The following is a 21,446-nucleotide window of genomic DNA, read 5'->3' as shown; positions in this document are numbered from 1 at the left end:
ACGCCCGGTTTATCGGTTTCACGCGCGCCAACACATCCCGATTTGTCATCCTGCCATCTGTTTTTAATTATCCGAATTTTGATCTTCTCGGGGTCGGCGAGCTGAAAGGTTGATAGCTGCTTCTGGACCTCCTTACGTGGCCACCAAGACCTCCAAAAAGCCGCGGCAGAGTTTGTTCAAGTAAACCGCTACCACTCTGCTGATATGAGATGATGTTGGGAGCATCCGCAGCACAACCTGCTAGAAATTCTTTTGACAGTTCATTGGGTTCGGCGACGACAGGCAGAATAGGAAGTCGATTGAAGGCTGTAATTCCAAGACGTCTCGCTCATGCAGCTTGGCAGTCTTCAGGGAGATGCAGAACTCGATACCTCAAACTCAATGAAAAAAAAACTCAGAAGCTAAATGGCTGTTATGTCTGGTCAAAGGTGACACGTGAAAAAATGACAAGATTGTCTAGCTCGAGTGTGTCGCTGAACTACTCCGAGCCTCCGAGGGTGGCCAGGGTTATCAAAGGTAATGCCGCCTGCACCTATTGGTTTCCCTGTTGTTCGGTAGAGTAGCAGAACTAACAGTCAATTAGTTGCAACTCGCTTCATTGTTCTCAACCGGCAAGGACTTGGTCATAGATCTGATGCTCAAAAACCCCGTCAGGGTCCTGACTCAATATCCCATCCAGGCCCAGCGGCGCCCATTGCAAGTGAACTGCAACTTTCTCTTCTGGGAAGCCAATGATAGAACACTGGTTGAGTTGGAGACATGACTCTGCATGCGCGGAAAGATGTGCAGCAAGCATGTGAATTCTATCCATTTTTGGATATCGTTCTCCTAGTAAATAGGGAGCAAGTCCAAGCAACTGACCTGGAAGCTGACAGCTTTATAAGGATAGATAATACAACAAAACACCCACCAGCTCTAACCGGAGTCTTTGCAAATTTCCTCTTCATTCGACCGGGGCCGGGTTCCGTATCTCTGGTAGCCAGATCGCAGTTATGTCGATGTGAAACATGGCTTAAGAAGGCTTGATTACAAACTGGGCGTCTCACCTATAATCTACATGCCGCGTAAATTCTTTCGGTAAGCTTGCCAACGGATCTGATTCGTCATGAGTTGAACTGTTTGGCAGAGGAAATACGATAAAACCAATGCATAGGAGTCTGCTATATGTAACTAATATCGGCGTGGACAGACATGGCATGAGGGCTATAATGCCTCGAAGTACAAAAAGGAATCATCACTGAATGGCACATGTGAACCTCTATAAACTAATCAATCAACTAATGACCAGTAAGCTTGGTAAAACAAGGATTTGGATAAAAAAAGACAAGCAAATACTAGAAATCAAAAAAAGGATTGAACGACGCCCTAAAACAGTAAAGCCATAAGATACACGAGGGCAAAATGCATAAACAGAGCCAAACAGGAAAGGAAAAAGGCAGAAATAGATGGAAAGGACGGAGGAAAACAAAATAATGATAGCAGAAACGGAAATAAAAGCAGAAAATGAAAAGAAGATACAAGTTCATATTTTTATGCGCATAACAATGCTCTGGTAGCCGTTATGACTTTATGAAACTTGCCGGCACAGAGGACAACATGCTAGTTATCAAATTCAAAGAGAGTTCACAGGGGCCGGAAACTGCCGTCATTGCTATAACACGGCCCGGAAGGCATTTCTATTGTTTTGATCAAGCGGACTAGGGTATCCTCAACCCATGATATGACCAGCAGTGCCTTTCTTTCCCCAGACGGTTGGGGTTAAACCGCTACCAGTGTGCTTTTACGAAATGATTGTCCCCGCCGCTCAAGTCGACTTATTTCTTTTTGAGGAGCTGGGTTCTTTGAAGGAACACAAGGCCAATTGATCATCTTTCGAGTATGAAGTGGCCGTTCGGCGTCGCCTTGGCCGACAAAAGGATCAATATCAACCAGAAACCCGAAGAGAAATAAGGATCTTGCTTATGACCAGAAGAACTTTCTCCGAGTGCTGGATTTTTTCACATGATTGGGAAGCAAAGAATGAGTCCCCCTTTGCGCGTCCTGCCTCATGAATTCCTCTTGAGGAACCTCATGCCATACGCCATCTATGACATCGTAGGCTTTGCCAACACTACCCACCGTGCCGACATATATTTGGCTGACCTGCGGGTAACTTCTTTCCGCGCTCGGCTGGGTTCCTTGGCGTAGGTTATGATATCTTTGGTCATCTGTTTCTTCATCAGGGGTCTTTTCTTTACGCTGTTGGTCAGACTTGGGTGGTTTCTCCACACGCCCAACATACATTCCGCAGCTTCGTATATGATCGAGGTGAAGTTGATATTCGTCCTTCTTTTTTGACTTTCTCGAGGAGTTGGGATTCGTCGAATCAGGATGAGGTACCCATTTTCCATTTTCCATTCTCCGACCAAGGGAATTGCCAGATTGGTCTTTTTGACCAGGCTGATTCACAGTTTCTAGCGGACGGGTGGAGATGTATCCTCCCGGGAGATCATCTTTGAAAGTCTTTGTCTGATCTCCCGGATTCAGTCGCTCATGAGAGCGCTTAGAAGTGTGTGTTGTTTTGATTTGGGGCTGTGGAGAAGGAGCATGACCTTGGGTGCCGGTAGGTCCTTTAGTGGGCGAGGCCAAGATGCCAGCTACGAATAACGGAAGAAACAATTGGGCACGCATCTTGACGGGCTGATGAGAAGAAGATTGAGAAAGAGAAAAGGAAATGTGAAGGTAGAAAAGCAGCAGGGACGGACGTATATGAAAAAAAAAAATGACAAGAAGATTTGTCGGTATGTTTCCCATGATTTGCGTAATATACACCGCGAATCGAATCGCAATTCGATGCAGTGAAAAGATTCTACCTAGTGATGCTGGTAACTTATTGCTCGGAAGATCCGACGTCCTGGAGACCAGCCAAACCTGGTTGGAGTGGCTATTTCAACGCTTTATTTCTAATTATACCCCGAAAATACTTAAATGTGCTTGAATTAACTTTTTCAGGTAGCATAGTTGAGTCACAAATTGCCAAATACATAATTCGACCAGTAATGTGAAGAATAAATAATTCTTCCACCACGTGCGACGCCGAAATAGAATAGGATCGGCTACAAAACACTTAGAATAATATTTTACTTTCTGTTTGTTCATGGGCAGACATGCGAGTGGGTAAATCACGTGTGAATCCACGTGATCTCAAAACACGTAGCTGAGATTTTAACAGATCTTTATTGGATTGTAAATAATTACCGACAGTTAATTATTATATATAAGAATACCGTTTTAATTTGTTATATTGTTTTTACCGATCGCAGCGATCACTTTATTCCTATCAACACCTTTTAAAATGATATCATGCAAAAATTCCTGCAGAGTTAATTCTTGCTTTTTCTTTTTTGACACATTACCCTACACCGACCCCAATTTCATTCCGACGTTTACATTATGCAGGAAGCAAGACTGTGCCTAAGTTATTTCAAACCTCGTATCCCTTGTACAGCTAGGTATTGAATCATTCCCTCTTAAAATAGCACTGTTTAACCTTATGTAACACGATTAAAGTATAGGCTCCAGTCCACGGCTTTTGCAAACCCCACAGTTGGTTTGACATTGTTATACTCAGCTCTGGGGCTCCCGGACTCTAAGGTACGTACATTGCCACAAGATGCTATATCGAACGGCAGACCGGTTGAGGTGTCACCTTAGGCTATTTTCCCTTGTTCGGCCCAATGTATATTTGTATACAGTGTGGCCAAACTCAAAGTGCGGCTAAGTCCGGTTTTGGTCTCACTTTTGAACTTGCTCAACTCCGGGAGTTCCGCGCATCCTTCTAAACTCATTGTCTACGAGGCCTAGGTGTCTACGAGGCCTAGCAGGGATATGTACTCTAGCATAATTTGAATTTGTTAACCCCTCTACTCGTTTCTAATCAATGACACTACCGAACCTTTGCACGGAGTCCATCGTGGGACTGAATAACAGTAGAACATCTACTGCTGTCAAAAGTTCGCTATGATGTGCAATGTCTAGCACTCAAACTCCCTTCAAATAGCCAAAACCTAACTACGCTCAGATTATTATTAGCAGGTTGCAGCGACGGAAAAATTAAACCAACTTGATTCCTTCCAAAGCTTGTCCACATGACACCACACTGTTAATATAAGCAAACAAGTCCTCGTTCTTGTCATCCTCCAATGACACTCCACTGTTGTACGTTTCCACGGACAACGAAGCTTCAATCTCTTCCAAGGTCGGCACTGGCTTCCTTTCGTAGGAAACCTCTTTAGCGTCCTCGACCACGTGCGGAACAAACGAAGAATCGGACTGCGTCACCAGGCCCAAATCCTCTCGAATGCCGAATCCCGCCGGATCTCCGTCGATCATCCAAAGGCCGATGAGCGGGTGGAACATTTCACCAGTTTCCTCGTCTTGAAATTCAGGCAGCAAGGCTAGCTCCTGTACCACGTAACCCTCGCCGCCGTCATGTTCGAAAGGATCAACATGGTCAACCACCCATTCGTCTTCAATCAGGGTTACGCCACGGCCTTCGAAAGAGAAGAAGGGCTTGCGTGCATAGCGCGTCATCGAGGCAGGTTTTTCGGCCTCGAAGTATGTAGGCAGTAGCCATTGGCTTCGTGGATCGTCCTTGAACATGTCCCAAAGGACGGCAAAAATGGCTTTGCTGCTCCACATAAGCTTGTAGGGAGCTTCAAACCAGATGGTACCATCAGCCTTCTCCATATCGGCGAAGCAGGCCTTGCCAAACTCATCTTTCATCATGTAATCCCACGGGTACATTTTGAAAATCACTTGGATGTGTACGCCGTCCAGGTCGTAGAAACGGCCATCAGGCCCCAGTCCGATGTCCTCGACGATGATGTTTTTTGTCTTGTATCCGGCTTCGTGGCATGTATCCGCGAGCACGAAGGCGTTGAATCTGTCCTCGCCCCATGGATCCCAGGAACTGGCAAAATGAATAACTTTAGGTTTAAACCCGAGGCGAACCTCGACCTCGGCCAGGTTTCTTTGCCAGGCCTCGACGAGACATTCATCAATAACGTTGTGTTGATCTGGCCCGTGACCGGTCTGTTCGAGCCAGAACCATTGAATCGACGAAGCTTCCAAAAGTGTAACTGGCGTATCGGCGTTGATTTCATAGAATTTGGGCACACGGAGGCGCGGGTCTGGATGGTTTAACCCTCCGAAACAAATGTCGAAGCGGGAATAAACGCTCCCAAAGGCGGGTTCGCGGTCCCAACTTTCGATGATCTGTTTGAAACAGTAGGATGGAATACCGAGTTTGGAAAGCTCTTCGGGGTTTTCCGTCAGGTGTTCGGACGCTTCACAAAGCATGTTGAAAACGTCCGTGGCGGCGCGGTCAAGTAGCTCCGTCTCTTCAACTGTAAAGGCATAGTAGCGGTTGTCGTTCCAATAATGCTCCCGCTTTACCTCTCCCGGGATTGGGTCGTTCAAGACGTTGTACACAAGTCCCTGACTTTGCACCAGGCGAATGGCGTTTGGGCGAGGCTCTACCTTGACCCGTCGCATTGTTAAAATGCAGGCCTGAGCAGGAGTACGAAATGAATTGTTGTCGACAGTAAGTAAATGGCGTCCGAATCTGTAACTTGAGCTTTGGATAGGTGATGTTTTTATGCCACGGCTTTCAAGTCATGTGTGGCTGCCTGAGTATACAACAACATATAAAAGTAAAGATAATAAGAATTGCCGGATCCTTGCCCCTTCAACATATTTTTCTACAGGTATTTGACAATCGCCAAGAAATAAGGCGACTTATATACCATAAGGTATGCACAGGTAAGCCTGATGGGTATTCGCAAATGGTCTAGATTCGCAAGATGAGATAAGGCGCAGCCACGGCACACCCCAAGATCAGACGTTTGAGGAATGCTTGTGATCCTAAAAATTGAGCATTGAGTCAGCCACAAAAGTTACAATGCTAACAGATACGGAAACATAGAATCTATTAATAAATGACTTCGACACGTGTTGCTGCTGCTGCTTACAGCAATCTAATCAACCTGAGACAGAAACGTGAAGCATCATGTCGATCAATGATCCCCAAATTTTAATATCGCTACAAAAAGGGCTGGAAATGTCAACGGCTTAACAAACATAATTGACAACACGAACTCACCAAAGATAGCTGCTTTTGAGTTCGAAAGGAAGTTATAAAAAAGAGCTTCCAAGTCTGCCAAAAATTAGCTTAAATTACGCCCGCGTGGCCGCTGTTTGACCATTGTGTCCAGTTCATCTCATCTTACTCCACACGCAAACAATCAACTTCCATTTAATTCCTCACATTCGACTATATCAACAGTCAAGTTCATCTCATCTTACTTCTCATACAACCATTTAACTCTCTATTTAATGCCGCGCATCTAATTATATCACCCTATTACAACAACAAAGCAATTGCCTTTTTTGCTTTCTCAACGATGAAGACACGCACAGCCATCCATTTCGCCGCTGCAGTCTATTATGCTCAGATTGCCGCGGGCGAGAACGATCAACACAAGTGCGTCGACGCGACTGGCGCCGAGGTGACGGCAGACAGATGTAAAAGCAGCGCGAACCCTGGCACCATCTTAATAAGCAGGCGTGACGAGCCGCCTGTCGACAGCGACGAAAAGAGGGCCCTCCCCAAGGCCAGCAGGATCAAGAGAGGAGGTTTCGGCACTCCAACTACGTTGGCCAAGCGTCACAAGCATACTAATGGATCCACTCCTATCATAGTGGGCTACAGGCCTAGACCTGGTGGGACCCGCGGTGCTTAATGGCTGGGATATAGTTTATGGGGGTCGTGTTCTGGACAAGGCTATGTTCTTTTCGGGATATGTTGGTGTTGAACACTTGAAATTATCAATCTTTTGCCTTGTGGCCTGAGGAAACAGGCCCAGGATAGTCAATGTTTTATTTCTTTCACAAGTCAATTTTTTACCTAATTTATATATGTTTCTTGGACTACAAGTCAACGGCCGCAACCACAGGATCTACTCTTGAAGAACTTTGTTTAACATTGCAAGCTAGAGACCTAGTCCCCTTCCTCAGCCATCTAACTCAGCTTCTGAGCTACAGTTTTCCAGACCGTTACCTACTGAAAGCTGTCCCTGGATCAGGTCTGCGAGCCTTATGTTTCATGTTTCTGTGGCTTTCATAACTTATACAATCAAAGCTCCTTGAATTAGCAGCTAAGGTTTCTCAACCCACGAGGTTCTATTGCGATTTGGAAGCGCTTAGAACTTGGGGCCTGGTAACCCATATGTTTTCTGGTGCAAAGAGCCTCAAGACGTTGCTGTCACGGATCCCAGTTGAGCCAAGTACCCGTTCGCCAGCACAATCTCTCGCCCCTAACACGGGTGGCTTAGGGAATTCTGTTGGAAAGGGACAGTAACGACACAATGCAATATAGGCTAGCGGAACAGGCGAAGGAACAGAAGGCATATGTCACGAGCGAACAGTCCTGCATCGATTATAGCACTGTTGAGTGCAGCTCACTTGACTTTGGCACGCTAGACTGTGTTGTGGCAGCTTGGAAGAAACCGTCGTAGATTCCAGCGTGATTTGTATCTGTTGCGCTTTTCACGGCTTAACTTCCCGCGGCCTGGGCGGTATGCGAGACTCGGCTATGAAGTAACGCTGTTGAAAGCTGCACGACTACCATCCCGAACCAAGAGTTTTCTTTTTGCCGAGTACCTTATACAATTATATCTTCTCTTGACATACGGATTTCGTGTTGGGCAAATGGCGTGACTTTTAGCAAACAGTCTCTCGATCAATCAAGCCCTCGTACAACACCCACATCCCGCTGGCGCCTTGTAATCGCAGCAGATTTTGGTTTCCCTAGGGCCCCTACAGTGAGGATGGTTGGCTAATGCAGCCAGCGAGGGAGACTAAAACAACGCTTTTAGTGATGAAATACATTGTAGCTTTAAAAATTGCGTGTATTTATAATGTGTAGGTAGCGTTGGTTTCTTATAGGGAGGAAGAGAAACAAATTTAGAATACTAAATAGTTGGTATGGATTAGTGGGAGAAAACAGGAGCTACTCCATTCCGAAAAGATGAAAGCTATTGTATACAACAGCCATGAAAAATCGCTCCTTCAAAAAATAATAATCACAGCGTTATTGCAGACCGGTTTACAATTGGTTCCCGGGCCACCCGACTGGCTGAGCCACCTTCATCTAAGGCATTCCAAAACCCGCCCATGGGGGCCCGAAACCTTATTTGAAAAGCCCGTGGGCCAACAGCCCACGAGCCCGCGGTTTCTTTCACTGTGGAGTTTGTATTTATTGGACTAAAGTTAGTGTTAAGATACATGCCCCACAACGTGCAAATAAGACGGGGGCCCGTGGGTTACGGTATTTTTTGGCCCATGGGCCCCCGTGGGCGCCCGCGACGGGTTTTGGAATGCCTTACCTTCATCACTCGATGGAACAGGCTAAAACAGGTAGAAACATATAACGTTGCGTACCCCCTGTTCGGCACCCCCCCTGTTCGGCACCCTGAAAATCTAACAACGAAATGCCTACTTTTATAAACTGATTTAAATATAAAATTATCAACGCACAAAAATACAATCGTTTTCAGGCTTCTCCGGTTCATTAACCTCTTCTTCATCAGCTAAACGTTCCAAATTTTCTATATCATTTTCCTGCAATCCAATAATGTTCTGTTTGTTAACCAAAAGCTCGTTTGGATCCGGAACCACCCTCCTCCTTTTAGCCGGCCGTATTGCCTCCAGTTGTGCTTCCAATAAGCTGATTTTTTGCTGGGCGTTAGCCAAAAGGGTATCTTTGGCTTCGAAGCTTTTTTGGACTTTTGCAAATAAAAGACGTGAAGTAGCGTTGGTTTTGTTGGATTGGGAAAGTTTTTGCAGTTGAAATCGGACATCTCGGGTCGTTTTAGGGGTTTTCCAAATAAGTAAAGACGGGTCGTTAATTTTTTGGGCTGGGCTTTCCGGTGTTTTATCCCTTTGCAAACCGTTGTTTTTATCTTTTATAACGTTGGCGTTGCTATTTTTTAACAAAAAAGGGCTTAAAAGTGGTTTAACCAAGTTTACCGGCCATAACCCCGTTGTACGCCAACCAGATTGAATGGTTTTTGCTATAAATGCTTTTAATCTGGCTTTTCGATAACAAAATAGGAAATTTCGTTTTCCAATAATTGTTAAACAGCAAAATTGGCTAACAAATCCAAGTTGACGTCGATAAGCTTCTTTTAACGGCCCAAAAACCGATAGATCCAATGGTTGGAGAACGTGTGACGAATGAGGGGGTAAATATAGGAGTTAAATATTGTTTTGCAAGCAAAAAAGCATAAATTCGTCCGTTATATGTGATCCATGGCCATCCAAAACTAATAACCGCTTTTCAGGGGTTAAAGGTTGGGTATACGGAATAAACACTTTTTTTAACCATTCGATAGCCGTTTCGTTATTTGTCCACCCGTTTTCGGTTGCGTGAAATTTCCAATTATCGAAAAGGCTTAAATCCGTCGGAAACCATTGTTGTTGTACGTTTTTTCCCTTAAATATAACAAGGGGAGGGAGGGCAACGCCCGTAGCCGATATACATTCGATTATAGTCGTCCAACCCCGCGTTCCGGGCTCTTTCCGTTGCAACGGCCGGATCCCGTTAAGCCCTAATACCAGGCCGTTAGATCCTTTACCTTCCATTATACCGGTTTCGTCCATATTCCAACGGTTTTCCGGTTTAATAGCGTTAATAACCGGGTTCGTAATATAAAGCCACCAAGATTTAATTACCTCCGTAGTAGCGCCATTAACCCGGGCGTTATCTATTCGACGGGGCCTTTGGGTCTTAAGGATTGGATAACGAACCAAAAAACGAGTTATCCAACGTTTTCCAAGGCCTTTTGTCTCTCCGGCGGCTTGAAGAATTCGTTCGGCAAAAAAGCGTAATTCTTGATACGTTGGCGGAAGCCCTAAAGCTGTTTGGGTAAGTACCCAATCAGCCAAATGCTTTTCCTGTTCCGTAGAAAGCCTTTGAAAAGGGCTTTGTGCTTTTTTATAAGCTTGAGAACCTTTAAGTCGACTTTGAAGTGTAGACCTAGGTATTCCCCATTTTCGGGAGGTTTTTGCAATTGGATTGCCATTATTGACGTCGTTAATTGCAGATATAAGCTGTTTTTCAGTATATTGCTTCATTGGAAAATGGAGAATCAAAATTAGAAAAAAGTAAATCCAAAAGTGAAAAATTCATCGAGATATTTATAATAGAAGTTGGAGGATAAAAATAAAAGTGTTGTTATTTTTGGGTGCCGAACAGGGGGGGTGCCGAACAGGGGGTACGCAACGTTACACTTGATATTCAAAGTATTCAGTTCTAGCTAGGCCCAGCGATATAACAAAAAGCAGGTAGGAAAGACTTTAAGTTCGGAACGTTGCAAGTTCATAATATTCACAATAGTTTTTAGCACGAATCGCTTACTTGGAATATGGCTAGTAATTAAGCGGTGATAATCTCTTAACCGTGGTAATTGTTCCGGTATGCTCCCATAGTTCTACAAGATAATATCTGCGACGAATCTCGACACGCAAAATTTCCGTTTTTGGACGCATCTCTGAATCTGTCCAAAGCCGCACTAAACTGGCCTAAGCTACCCCGAATTTATCCTGCACTGTTATTGTCCTATTTTGGGTTATAGCCCTGCGCCATATTTTATTTCGGTCCATTTTGTGACTTCTTGACCATTTCTTTCAGCGTATGGTGTTATAAAGTAGCAAAACAGCAGCACAACTTCAAACGACCTGGCAAATTTCTGGCCTTAAATTGTTATAACTCAAGACAACTTTCCGTTCACGTTTTCGATGTGTTTCACATTTTGAGTCAGGTTATTTTAGCCCTATAATTTTTCGTTCTCATTGGATATTTATATAATGTAGGTATATTATAAAAGTATTAACTTATCAAATAATTTATCCATCGAACTTTAACAAAGTGTTAAAAACATGTATCAATTGCGACTATAAAACCCCAAGTCAGAGCTTTATAATAAGAGTCTTGTTTTACTTTTACGATCTTTCCTTAGTCAATCATTTCAGTATTCAGAAAAATACAACAATGTAATTATAATTCCTTTTCCGGCTATAATGCGCGTATGATGCAAATGTTGTACAATTTCCGCCACACACAATGAAAAAACGACAAATTTTCCTCAGACTAAAACGAGCGTAGCTTTTTCTTGGCAATTTAATTGGCCAGAGAGCCATGTGGCTGGTAAGGTATATGGAGCAGGGGGGGTCTAATCGGAGCATTGAGGCTAAGTCAGATATTGGAAACGAGACCACCACGACCTGATTACGTTTATAACGACCTATTTAACGTGCATAAAATTAATCATTCTAGGCCTCGAAACTTTGAGCGGTGAGTATGCGCTGAAAAACCGCTTTACCCTTTTTTCTTGAGCGTTGTGGGCTGTCAAGACACGTGAAGCGCTTGGCCGGCGACGTAAACGATTTTCCGATGTGAAGAGGAGAACCTAAAGCCTCCTTGGCTGAAATTCAGGCCTCCAATCGTCCTCCTGGGTTACATTACGCTTATTTTGAGGGCTGCGGAAAATTCTCGTTACGATTTAACAGGTTCGCGATTTTGGAGGGTAGCTCTGGGAACACCGCATTTTCGGGCTCCTACGCGGATACTCGACCCCTGCACCATCTCGTTGATGGCTTCAAAACCATCGTTCTCAGACTGACGATTTATGAATGCAAATATATTAGTTAAAAAGACACTGGCTTAAATATAAAATTGGAATTGTTAGCCGTGAACTCGTGCATTGCATTAAACACGCGCAATAAAAACGCGGGGATGGCGGGGATACAAGGGTGTTAACTTGAATATATAAATTAGATATAAATAGTCCCACGAATCAGTGAGAAATTAATATAGACTAAAAATAACAACGTGTTAAAAATAAAATAATCAAAGAAGATAAACAGGGTGTAACTGTTGGTGAAGGATAGGGTGCCCATAGCCCCAATTGACAGGCTTGTGAACCAACGAAGATAGGCCGCTTCATAGGGGCCTACCCCCTGTCTATTATTGATAAGTAATGCATACGCAAATGCATATATAATTATAAACAGACAGTAACAGCCCCCGAGCAAGGGGTAGTAATTAGCACTTTACAAAACAATTTCTCCCCCACTTACTTTATTAACAAATACTCAAACCTTTCTCTAAAAGTTTCTCCCTACCTCCACTATAATCTTTACACGGCAACCATGAAATTTAGCACCAATTTCATCCTCGTCACTGGCGTTGCCCTTCACGCTAACAGTACTTTTTGGGCCGCAAATGCTACATAACTATATGGGAATTGTTTCCTGGAGGCACGCTCATTCAATCAACAGGTTTTACGGCTGGCGTATGCTCCACAATGAGTGCTCACGCATATGGATCAATTACATTTATACCCGACGAAACTACCTGTGAACCCACAATTGTTGAAAATCGACTCAAGGCTGGCTTTTTCCCTACGTATTCAACTAAAATTCTATTCGGATAGGAGTACTGTTTGGTTTCAGAGGAGAATCACTTGCATTGGTGATAAGGCTTTACATAAATTAACAACAAAAACAGTATAGGAAACGGGTTGTGGCATATTTTCTCTGTAGTATCAAATTGTCTCCCATAAATAGGTTCTAGACTAATGTGGAATGACTTGGTTGGCTGTAGGAAATGTGGTAGAGGAATATGTCGAGACAGAGCTCTACATGTAAAAAGTAAAGCTAAATACCACCTAGCAAACCATTTGTCACATTTTTGTGCATATATAGTGATAAGCAGGTATAAATCGACAGATTCAGGCGCTATTTAGAGTACGTCCAAGTTCTAATTGTGATTATGAGCAAGCCATGCATTTATTAGTAGCACAAGGGTATTCCCCAACACCAAACTGTCTCGTGACTCGCAACCCACGCTTGATGAGTGCTGCTTAGTCCCATTTTATCGCGCATGTCCGACTCGAACAAAAGCCCATGCTAAGAATAAGTACTTAGTACTGACATGGGCCAACGATAATAAAAAAACAAAGCTCGAATGCTGTATAACGCTGTGCTCAAACGGTTGGCTAGCCGCTGGGTGGTCCCTGTCTGCATGCGTAACTGCAGCGATAAACTAGCTACTCGGGGGCTGTGTGTTGCAGGCTCCCTCTCACACAACGCACAGCCCGCCAAGTATTTTTAATCCAATCCAACAGTTTCCAGTGATACTTTATAATTCGGACTTATTAGCGAGTCACCAGTAGGTAGTCCCGTCTTTAGGGAGTGGGCCGCGACTCCATGAGATATGCTTGTCTGGGATGATAGCGTCGTCTATTAAAGTGTATTTCACGTCACTGTAGGGGTGGGGGGGTCTGTCCTTGGAATGATGGTCTGCAAAAAGCTCCTCAATCCCCTTTGTGCTGATTTCACTATAAGGCATGTTGAAATAGACTGCCGCAGAGGAAGCCGTATGTTTATTTGGATACAAATACTGAGGTCCTTTGAGGCCGCCTTCGCCCTGGTGGTGCGCACCGACATAATAGACGAATTCCGGGAGATCGGTAGCCGCAGCTGCCGCCGCTGTACTTGAAGATAAAACCACAAAGCCAAATGCGATAATCGATTGGCGGAGCATTTTGAAGAGTCGGTATTGATTTGAACAAAAGTCGAAAATCAGATGGTAGAGTGATAAATGTTTAGTAGTGGTCAGGACCATTAGTTTGGACTCACCAGGCGGGCGAGCGACAGATTATATAGGTCAACAGGCAACCTTTTCCAACCCCCCATCCAATTGGGTTATTGAAATGGTGGTTATGCGCGATTTGGGCACTATCGCCAGATAAGGGAGGGTTTGGATGGAGAGTCAGCTCTTTGCATGATTACGGAGGTTGAGAATTTATGTGCTAAATTGAACGGGGGCCAGCCTCCAAATTCACTTGATGATTCTGACTGGCCAATGGATGAGGTTGCCATGGGTAATCCGAGTGGCAGTGTGCTAATGTATTTGACTTTTTTCATGATTCTATCTGCAAAGTCCAAAACAACATTACGATGCCAACCAGACGTACAGTTCTGGGCCATACCGCACATCTCCCAGGAGCACAGCAGTCATTAAAATATGCGCCTGTCAGCACTGTCCCCCAAGGGGATATCGCCGCAAATGACATCCTCATCAGTGCCAATCGTCTCTTACCCATAATTGATCACGTTGTCGGTCCCAGTTGGCTTTTTGAGCAGGCCAAGCTGGTACCGACCCTGGCCCGAATTGTGGTTGAACGTGGCGTCACACCAGGCTGCCTCGAGAGGCTTGTCGCTTTGTGTGCCTGACTTGTCAGTTTGTTTATTGTTTTGCTTAATCTGGACAGAGAAGCAGGGGAAAAACCCCCAATTGTTAGCATAACGTTGTACACCCCACTGCGGGCACTTCGAACTTCTAACGCCCCGAAATAGCTACAGTTTGTTTTTTTTTTTTTTTTTTTTTTTTTTTTTTTTTTTTTTTTTTTTTTTCTTATTTTCATTTGTAAAAATTTCGGCGAAATTTTCAGATTTCATGGTTTAAATAGAATTTATATTCCCAATTCTGGATTTGCGTCTAAAAATCAATGTCTGGATAAATCTGCCAGCCTCGTATGTGATATTTCTATCAGGCCGACAATTTATAAAACACAAAATATTTAAACTAGCAGAAAATTTGCTCCTTATTTCGCGGCAGAGATAGCTTACAATTTAAGAAAAGTTGAAAGTGTTTATCCCGTTCATTGATACCCCAGCCATCACGTCCCGGCCAGTAACCGATCCATCGGATACAGAGTGCATGGGGCTCGCAGAAGGGGACGGCGCAGCTAGGTCGCTTGCAGAGCTTGAACTTGCCGAAACCTCCCGTAACACAGCCTTGGCATACGCAGCCGCCTTCGCTGCGGCGTACGGCTGCCAGTCTTTGTTTTTGTGCAAGTCGCCATAGTCACATGCGCCGCGGAATACACCGACAGGGATGCGATTCATCGTACCAGCCGCCTCCATTTCCAGGCCGATCAGATCGTACGTGTCTCGCAACTCTTCCCTTTTCTAAGCGTCATTCATCGGATTTTAGCCGGAACCGATGCTCCGGATCATATTCAGGTGCGCTGGGTGATGAGCCGCAATGGTCGGTCTACTACCGTCTCCACTCCGTCCTTTCCAGTCACGTAAAGCTTGTCATGTTGCTGATCTGGGTCGGCAAACGTACCCGCTGCGTGCTCTTTGTTTTTGATTGCCTCATAAAACTTCAAACAAAGCTTCGCGTCATCGGGCGCGTCTTGCATAATGCTGCCGATGGCCGACCGGATTATTGTCTCGATAGTGGCCATTACTTGTCCGCGGGGTAACGGCTGGAACCCACCATCCGTAGTTTCTTTCCCGAGGTCATACGCGACCAAGCCCGCACTTTCGCCATCCGAGAGTTCCAGGAGTGCGTCGCGGAGCCGAATATCACATAGTGGGGTGCGGGAGAGGTTCGGGAGGCCGGCGGCGACGCCGAGGAGGAGCCCGAACCAGAGATTGGGAAAGAACTTTTTAACCTGATTTGCCAGCGCCGCAGCGGAACCTGTGCCGTACTTTTGGCCGGCGGGAAGAGTTGCGATTATTATGTTTTGGCCGAAGCATTCGCCGGCACGAAACACCTAATCATCGCCACGGCTTAATGGGAAGCGGCTATAGTGTATGCGATCCGTTATGAGTAATGCTGCCCGTGCTTTAATCTGCAGAGAATCAATCCATGCTACGGTGTAGATTGTAGGGTCAAGCTGGGGATGCATTCTTGGATGTAGCAACACGCCAAACTCACGATGGAGTAAGATAGAAAAAAACTGTCACTCCAGGAATGTTGCAAAGTATTTATAGCCAGATTGTGATGTCATCCAATGCCGAGCGTCTAGTACACAAAAAGAGAAATAGATACATCAACAGGTAACATTCAATGTTGAACAGTCAATAAATCAATACACCCATATAACTGTTAGAGTTGTAGCAAGCTAAAATCAAAAGACAAAGTAAAAGCGCCTAGTCCTCCGTGAGTTAGAACGCCCAAGTAAGCAATGCCCCGCACCTTTCCTTGCCCAACAGACCCGAAAGACATTCTGGCACTGAAAAGCCCGCAGCCTTCCTTCTATACTCCGTAGGTTGGGGATGGTTGTGGCAACACCGCCCGGTTTATCACTGCCCATGGAAAAAAGGGAGTGGACTGCTGCACCTCTGATGGTTAATTACCCTCGTCCATTCATCCCAGCTGAACCAACTCATCACACCTAGACGTGGCTAGCGTATTCAGGGCTGTCGGCCCCTTTTCCCCACCCACCTCGCAAAGATTGGTTGTCTCCCTGCAAATCCACCCGACTCCTATCTGTCTGTACAAGTTTTGCTCTGCTAGGAAGATTCCATCCCCCCACCTTCCCCTACAGACAACCAGGCTGTTGGTGTTTCACGTAAGGCATTCCAAAACCCGCCCATGGGGGCCCGAAACCTTATTTGAAAAGCCCGTGGGCCAACAGCCCACGAACCCGCGGTTTCTTTCACTGTGGAATTTGTATTTATTGGACTAAAGTTAATGTTAAGATACATGCCCCACAACGTGCAAATAAAACGGGGGCCCGTGGGTTACGGTATTTTTTGGCCCATGGGCCCCCGTGGGCGCCCGCGACGGGTTTTGGAATGCCTTAGTTTCACGGCATGATGGAGCAACAAATCGACCGCCAGTTCGATTGAAGTTCCGTTGAAATTAAATTTCGAGGGCGATGCATTGTAGCCTTTCCTGTCAGCTAATGCTGCAACATTCATGCAATGGTACACCACGCGCAGGCGCCAAGGCCGCTAACGGAAAATGTACTTTACACAGCCGGGCAACAGTGTGGTTCGCATCATACCATACAACCCATTGGCAGGAATGGGCTGTGCCCAGACTTGGTACAGGTACAAGTACATGGCCTCCCTCACCCAGGTGCCGCAGACAGTGGATATGCGGTTTACCGTAGCTTCGATGCCTTTTTTTTAGGCTTTTCGACAAAAAAGCTGGTGTTGTTCCCTTCGCCAACAAAAGCCTGTGACCTAGATCAAATCGTCCAACGTGGAAGTCGCCGGCGTCACAAAGCCTCGATGAGAAATGGCCAACCATGATCCACATCAGTCGTTTGGGTCAATCGAAGCCACCAACGCAATTGCCGGCAACCGGTTTTCAGGAACCACTCATTTCGTCTTCAATCAAACATCTGCAGGCCATGTGCAAGAACGCTTGGCGGAAAAAGATGGTATTTTCATCCCTGATTTTCGACCATCGCAACGTTGTTTATCGGTCTTTAGCTGCTAACAAGTGGTAGCCTGTTTCCATTCCCTTGCCTTCGGCGACATCCATGCTCGCCAAAACGATATCAACCCTCCGCAGTCTGGAACATGCAACTGGCTGTTCGGAACTCGCGAGTTCCAACAGTGGCAGAACAACGACGACCGTGGCGTTCACTATGGCGTGCTCTGGATCAAAGGCAAGCCCGGCGCAGGCAAATCGACGTTGATGAAGCATGCCCTTGGCCGCTACCAAAATGATCTTTTCCGCAATCACCTCATCGTGGCTCATTTCTTCAACGCTCGTGGCGGGACGCTCGAAAGGACAACTCTGGGCCTGCTGCGATCGATAGTATACCAGCTCCTGCGGAACGACAGCGCGCTCTACGACCGATTCATCCCCATTTTTCGCGAAAGGCAGAGACTTTGCCATACTACAGAATGGCAATGGCGACTATCGGAACTCCAAGACTTTGTGCGCTCTATTGTGCAGCAGCCACAATCGCGTCCCATTCTCCTTCTTGTTGACGCTCTAGACGAATGTGACGATGTCGAAGTTCGCAACATGGTCCACTTTCTCGAAACACTCAGCCGTGAGGCGTTTCGAGCAGACATTCAGCTGCAAATGTGCTTGTCGAGCCGCCATTACCCAAACATCCGAATGGATAAGTTTGTTGAGTTGCCAGTAGAGGACAACGCAGATCATGGAAAGGATATTGCCAGATACACCAGGGAATGGTTGCGGGTTCACAATGAAGAGATGGAGTTCCGAATCGTGGAAAAAGCAAACCACGTTTTTCTTTGGGTCATCATAGTGGTGTCCCTGCTGAACAAAGCTTATGACGAGGGCCGCATTGAATCCATGAAAAGGATTTTAGAGGAAATCCCGGATGATTTGGAGAAGCTGTTCTCCAACATTTTGGGTGACGATACCGATGAGAGGGCCGAGACGGTTCTAATGCTCCAATGGGTGCTTCTCAGCCGGGAAGAACTTACGGCTAGACAGCTTTTCGCAGCGGCAGTTAAAATCTCCCTCCCTAGCGAGCCTACCCTGGAACTGATAAAGCGACGAATTACCACTTCGTCCAAGGGCTTGATCGAGGTTAGGAAAAATGAACAAGGAACTGTTCAATTTATCCATTTATCCGTCAGGGATTTTCTCTTTCGAAAGAAAATTTTGCAAAAGCTTGATCCGACTTTGGGGGAAGAGCCGATTATGGCCAGCCATGGCCGACTCTGGGATTACTGTTGGCAGTGCCTCGAGCAGGAAGTCACTGCACCAGCAAAGACGCAAGGCGTAGTCCAGCCATTGCGCAAGATTCCGCTCCTTGGATACGCGACGCGCCATATCTTATTTCATGCCGAGATGGCTATGCCTGGTGACATGAAGAATCGCGATGGGGACGACGAGCGAGGACGCAAGGAAGGGTGTGTCAGATCCTGCGACATTCCCGCGAAAGCATCCATCCAACGATGGGTACAAAGGCCGAATGGTTGGTTTCAGCGGTGGAAGCTGTTATGGAACGAACAAAATTCCGGCATAAGCTATCGGGTTGGCGAAGACGCAGGACTAGTTTACATGTTGGCGTTTTTGGGGCTGCGGAACCTATTGGCGATAGTCGTGAATGGCGCCAACGTTAACGAGCCAGGCGGTTATCACGGATCCGCGTTAAACGCTGCTTGTGGTGGTAGACATCAACAAATCGTGGAGCTGCTTTTAAAACAGGGCGCCGACGTTAACGCGCAAGGCGGCCAATACGGTAATACATTACAAACTGCTTGTATTCGTGGATATCAACAAATCGTGGAGCTGCTTTTAAAACAGGGCGCCGACGTTAACGCGCAAGGCGGCGATTACGCTAATGCATTACAAGCTGCTTGTTTTCGTGGACATCCACAAATCGTGGGCTTGCTTTTAGAACAGGGCGCCAACGTTAACGAGCCAGGCGGTTATCACGGATCCGCGTTAAACGCTGCTTGTTTTTGTGGATATCCACAAATCGTGGGCTTGCTTTTAAAACAGGGCGCCGACGTTAACGCGCAAGGCGGCCATTACGGTAATGCATTGCAAACTGCTTGTTTTTGTGGACATCCACAAATCGTAGGCTTGCTTTTAAAACAGGGCGCCGACGTTAACGCGCAAAGCGGCGATTACGGTAATGCATTACAAACTGCTTGTATTCGTGGACATTCACAAATCGTGGGTTTGCTTTTAAAACAGGGCGCCGACGTTAACGCGCAAGGCGGCGATTACGGTAATGCATTACAAGCTGCTTGTATTCGTGGACATCAACAAATCGTGGAATTGCTCTTAAAAAAGGGCGCCGATGTTGACGCGCAAGGCGGTTATTACGGTACTCCGTTAAAGGCTGCTTCTATTTTCAAACATGGCCATATTGTTAATCTCCTTATCGCAAAGGGCGCTTAGTATTCGGAAGCAAAAACTTTCCTTTTCACCGCTATTTTCGTACCACAGGTATTCAGCGAAGTGAATGGACGGGTGATGAGCAGTAAGGAGCTGCAATTGGGTAATTGAGAATCAAAGGGACCTATTTATCCACACACACGACGGCTCTCAACCTGTCCTTGGCCTTGTCGCTGGGCTCGACACTGCGCTCTGGTCCATCAACCCGGAGCTTCTTGGTGACAGCGTCGGCGAACGGGTCCAGAGTGCGAGATACCGACTCAAACCTCGCGTTGTGGTTTCTTGTACAGCAGCCCGAGCCACTAAGCCTGGCTAGAGGGCCATTCTCTCCATGAACCTAGACGCCCTGCTAAAGATGCTCTTGGCGTGATCGCTGATGGAGTGTGCTCTATGCTAGGATATGCTTAGGTGCATTCTACGGGAACTTCGTCCGATGGAACCGTGAAACGCGCGTGGCGGTGAGACTGTCAGCGAATTGATTTCTGAAGCTTTAGTCTATCTGCTCAACACGGGCTCTACAACCGATTTTTCGTCAAAATTTGCTTGTCTTATTTTGTTCTCATAGCAGAGAGAGGATGGTATCTAGTCTGGCAGAAGCATCTTCTCGTTGCAGCTCAAAAAGTACCTAGATAAAGTCCCGATTATTCCCAGGGCAAGCCAAAGACAGACTATCCCCATTGTACACACTCACATCTTCAGATGCCTCTCCTGCGCCCTCAGAACGCAGATTTGAAGTCTCTATATTCAGAAGCTGCAACTGATCTTGGTTAATCCCTGTCTTCAAGGTTGGATTTGCTTATGGTGCCTCTTGAGTTGTGTAGCTCCAGATTGTATGCATCAAGTCGATATGACACGTGCGATTCACGATAGTCCATCATGGGTGAACTGGCATGCAAATTACGTACAACTCAGGCTATCAAGATGGTACGACTTCGGCATCCTTGGAAACCAGTTGCTGAAAATTGTGTGCTTGAAATTTCTAGCCATGGCAACCATCCCATTATGGAGTCAGCCTCCATGGGTTCTGGATAGATCTGAAAAGTTCAGAGTCTGTGCTTACTGGATCCAGGCACAAGGACATTTATTTCGAGGCAACACTCAATCATGTCCAAATTTCACTTCTTCGCACGACGCGACTACTATGCACTTGTATACCGGGCTAGCTCGATGACTTAAATTGGTTGGTGGAATGATGCATCACAACATCATAGTCTCCCAGGGTCATCGGTATAAAAGCCCTGACCTGACTTCCCATCCTTCGGAAAGAGCCATTCTGCGGGGAGAAGCTCTTTTGGTGCGAGTAGACAGTGTGTCTGTGACATGGTGTTCACCATGTTACGTTGTGACACTGACAAGCTTGTCGTTCATGGGTCACACAAGTTGACCATCTACCAAATAAATCGCGCAAAACTCAATTTTGACCCCCTCATTGAAGGCAAAGAGGCACATAGCGAAGCCCTCTAGCATAATACAAAAGAAAGACAGGAAGAATAGTATGCATGACAATAGCAAGAGTCGACTACATTCGTTCTTACACATCGTGTGGTTTGCAGGGGACGATGCACTCTATCTCTGTTCCTTGAAAGTCCCACTGGACTATTCACTTATTCACATTGCGACCAATGCGCCGAAGAGACATTGAAAAAGACACGATTGACGGAAAGGAGCTTCTATTTCAACTTGCCCTTACAGGCCACCA

At 45.9% G+C, this 21,446-nt stretch overlaps 4 protein-coding genes across 4 annotated transcripts; 2 read left to right on the top strand and 2 right to left on the bottom strand.

The window, feature by feature from the left end:
- Positions 1 to 4,092: 4,092 nt before the first annotated feature.
- On the bottom strand, positions 4,093 to 5,535 carry PgNI_06461 (uncharacterized protein; the record flags this gene model as incomplete). Its single annotated transcript, XM_031126485.1, has 1 exon — positions 4,093 to 5,535. One exon carries the CDS (start codon positions 5,533 to 5,535, stop codon positions 4,093 to 4,095), a length of 1,443 nt encoding a protein of 480 aa, XP_030982225.1.
- A 908-nt stretch (positions 5,536 to 6,443) lies between these two features.
- PgNI_06460 (uncharacterized protein) lies at positions 6,444 to 6,782 on the top strand (the record flags this gene model as incomplete). Its single annotated transcript, XM_031126484.1, has 1 exon — positions 6,444 to 6,782. The coding sequence occupies one exon, from the start codon at positions 6,444 to 6,446 to the stop codon at positions 6,780 to 6,782; it is 339 nt and encodes a 112-aa protein (XP_030983121.1).
- A 7,957-nt stretch (positions 6,783 to 14,739) lies between these two features.
- On the bottom strand, positions 14,740 to 15,806 carry PgNI_06459 (uncharacterized protein; the record flags this gene model as incomplete). The annotated part of the gene is made up of 3 exons (XM_031126483.1): positions 14,740 to 15,078; positions 15,171 to 15,671; positions 15,774 to 15,806. The coding sequence occupies 3 exons, from the start codon at positions 15,804 to 15,806 to the stop codon at positions 14,740 to 14,742; spliced, it is 873 nt and encodes a 290-aa protein (XP_030982595.1).
- A 1,227-nt stretch (positions 15,807 to 17,033) lies between these two features.
- On the top strand, positions 17,034 to 19,750 carry PgNI_06458 (uncharacterized protein; the record flags this gene model as incomplete). The annotated part of the gene is made up of 2 exons (XM_031126482.1): positions 17,034 to 17,291; positions 17,361 to 19,750. The coding sequence occupies exons 1-2, from the start codon at positions 17,147 to 17,149 to the stop codon at positions 19,748 to 19,750; spliced, it is 2,535 nt and encodes an 844-aa protein (XP_030982587.1). The 5' UTR covers positions 17,034 to 17,146.
- Positions 19,751 to 21,446: the final 1,696 nt, after the last annotated feature.

Source organism: Pyricularia grisea, chromosome I (genome assembly GCF_004355905.1).
Source record: "Pyricularia grisea strain NI907 chromosome I, whole genome shotgun sequence".
Classification (NCBI taxonomy): Eukaryota; Fungi; Ascomycota; class Sordariomycetes; order Magnaporthales; family Pyriculariaceae; genus Pyricularia; species Pyricularia grisea.
This window is presented reverse-complemented; position numbering and strand designations above follow the sequence as displayed.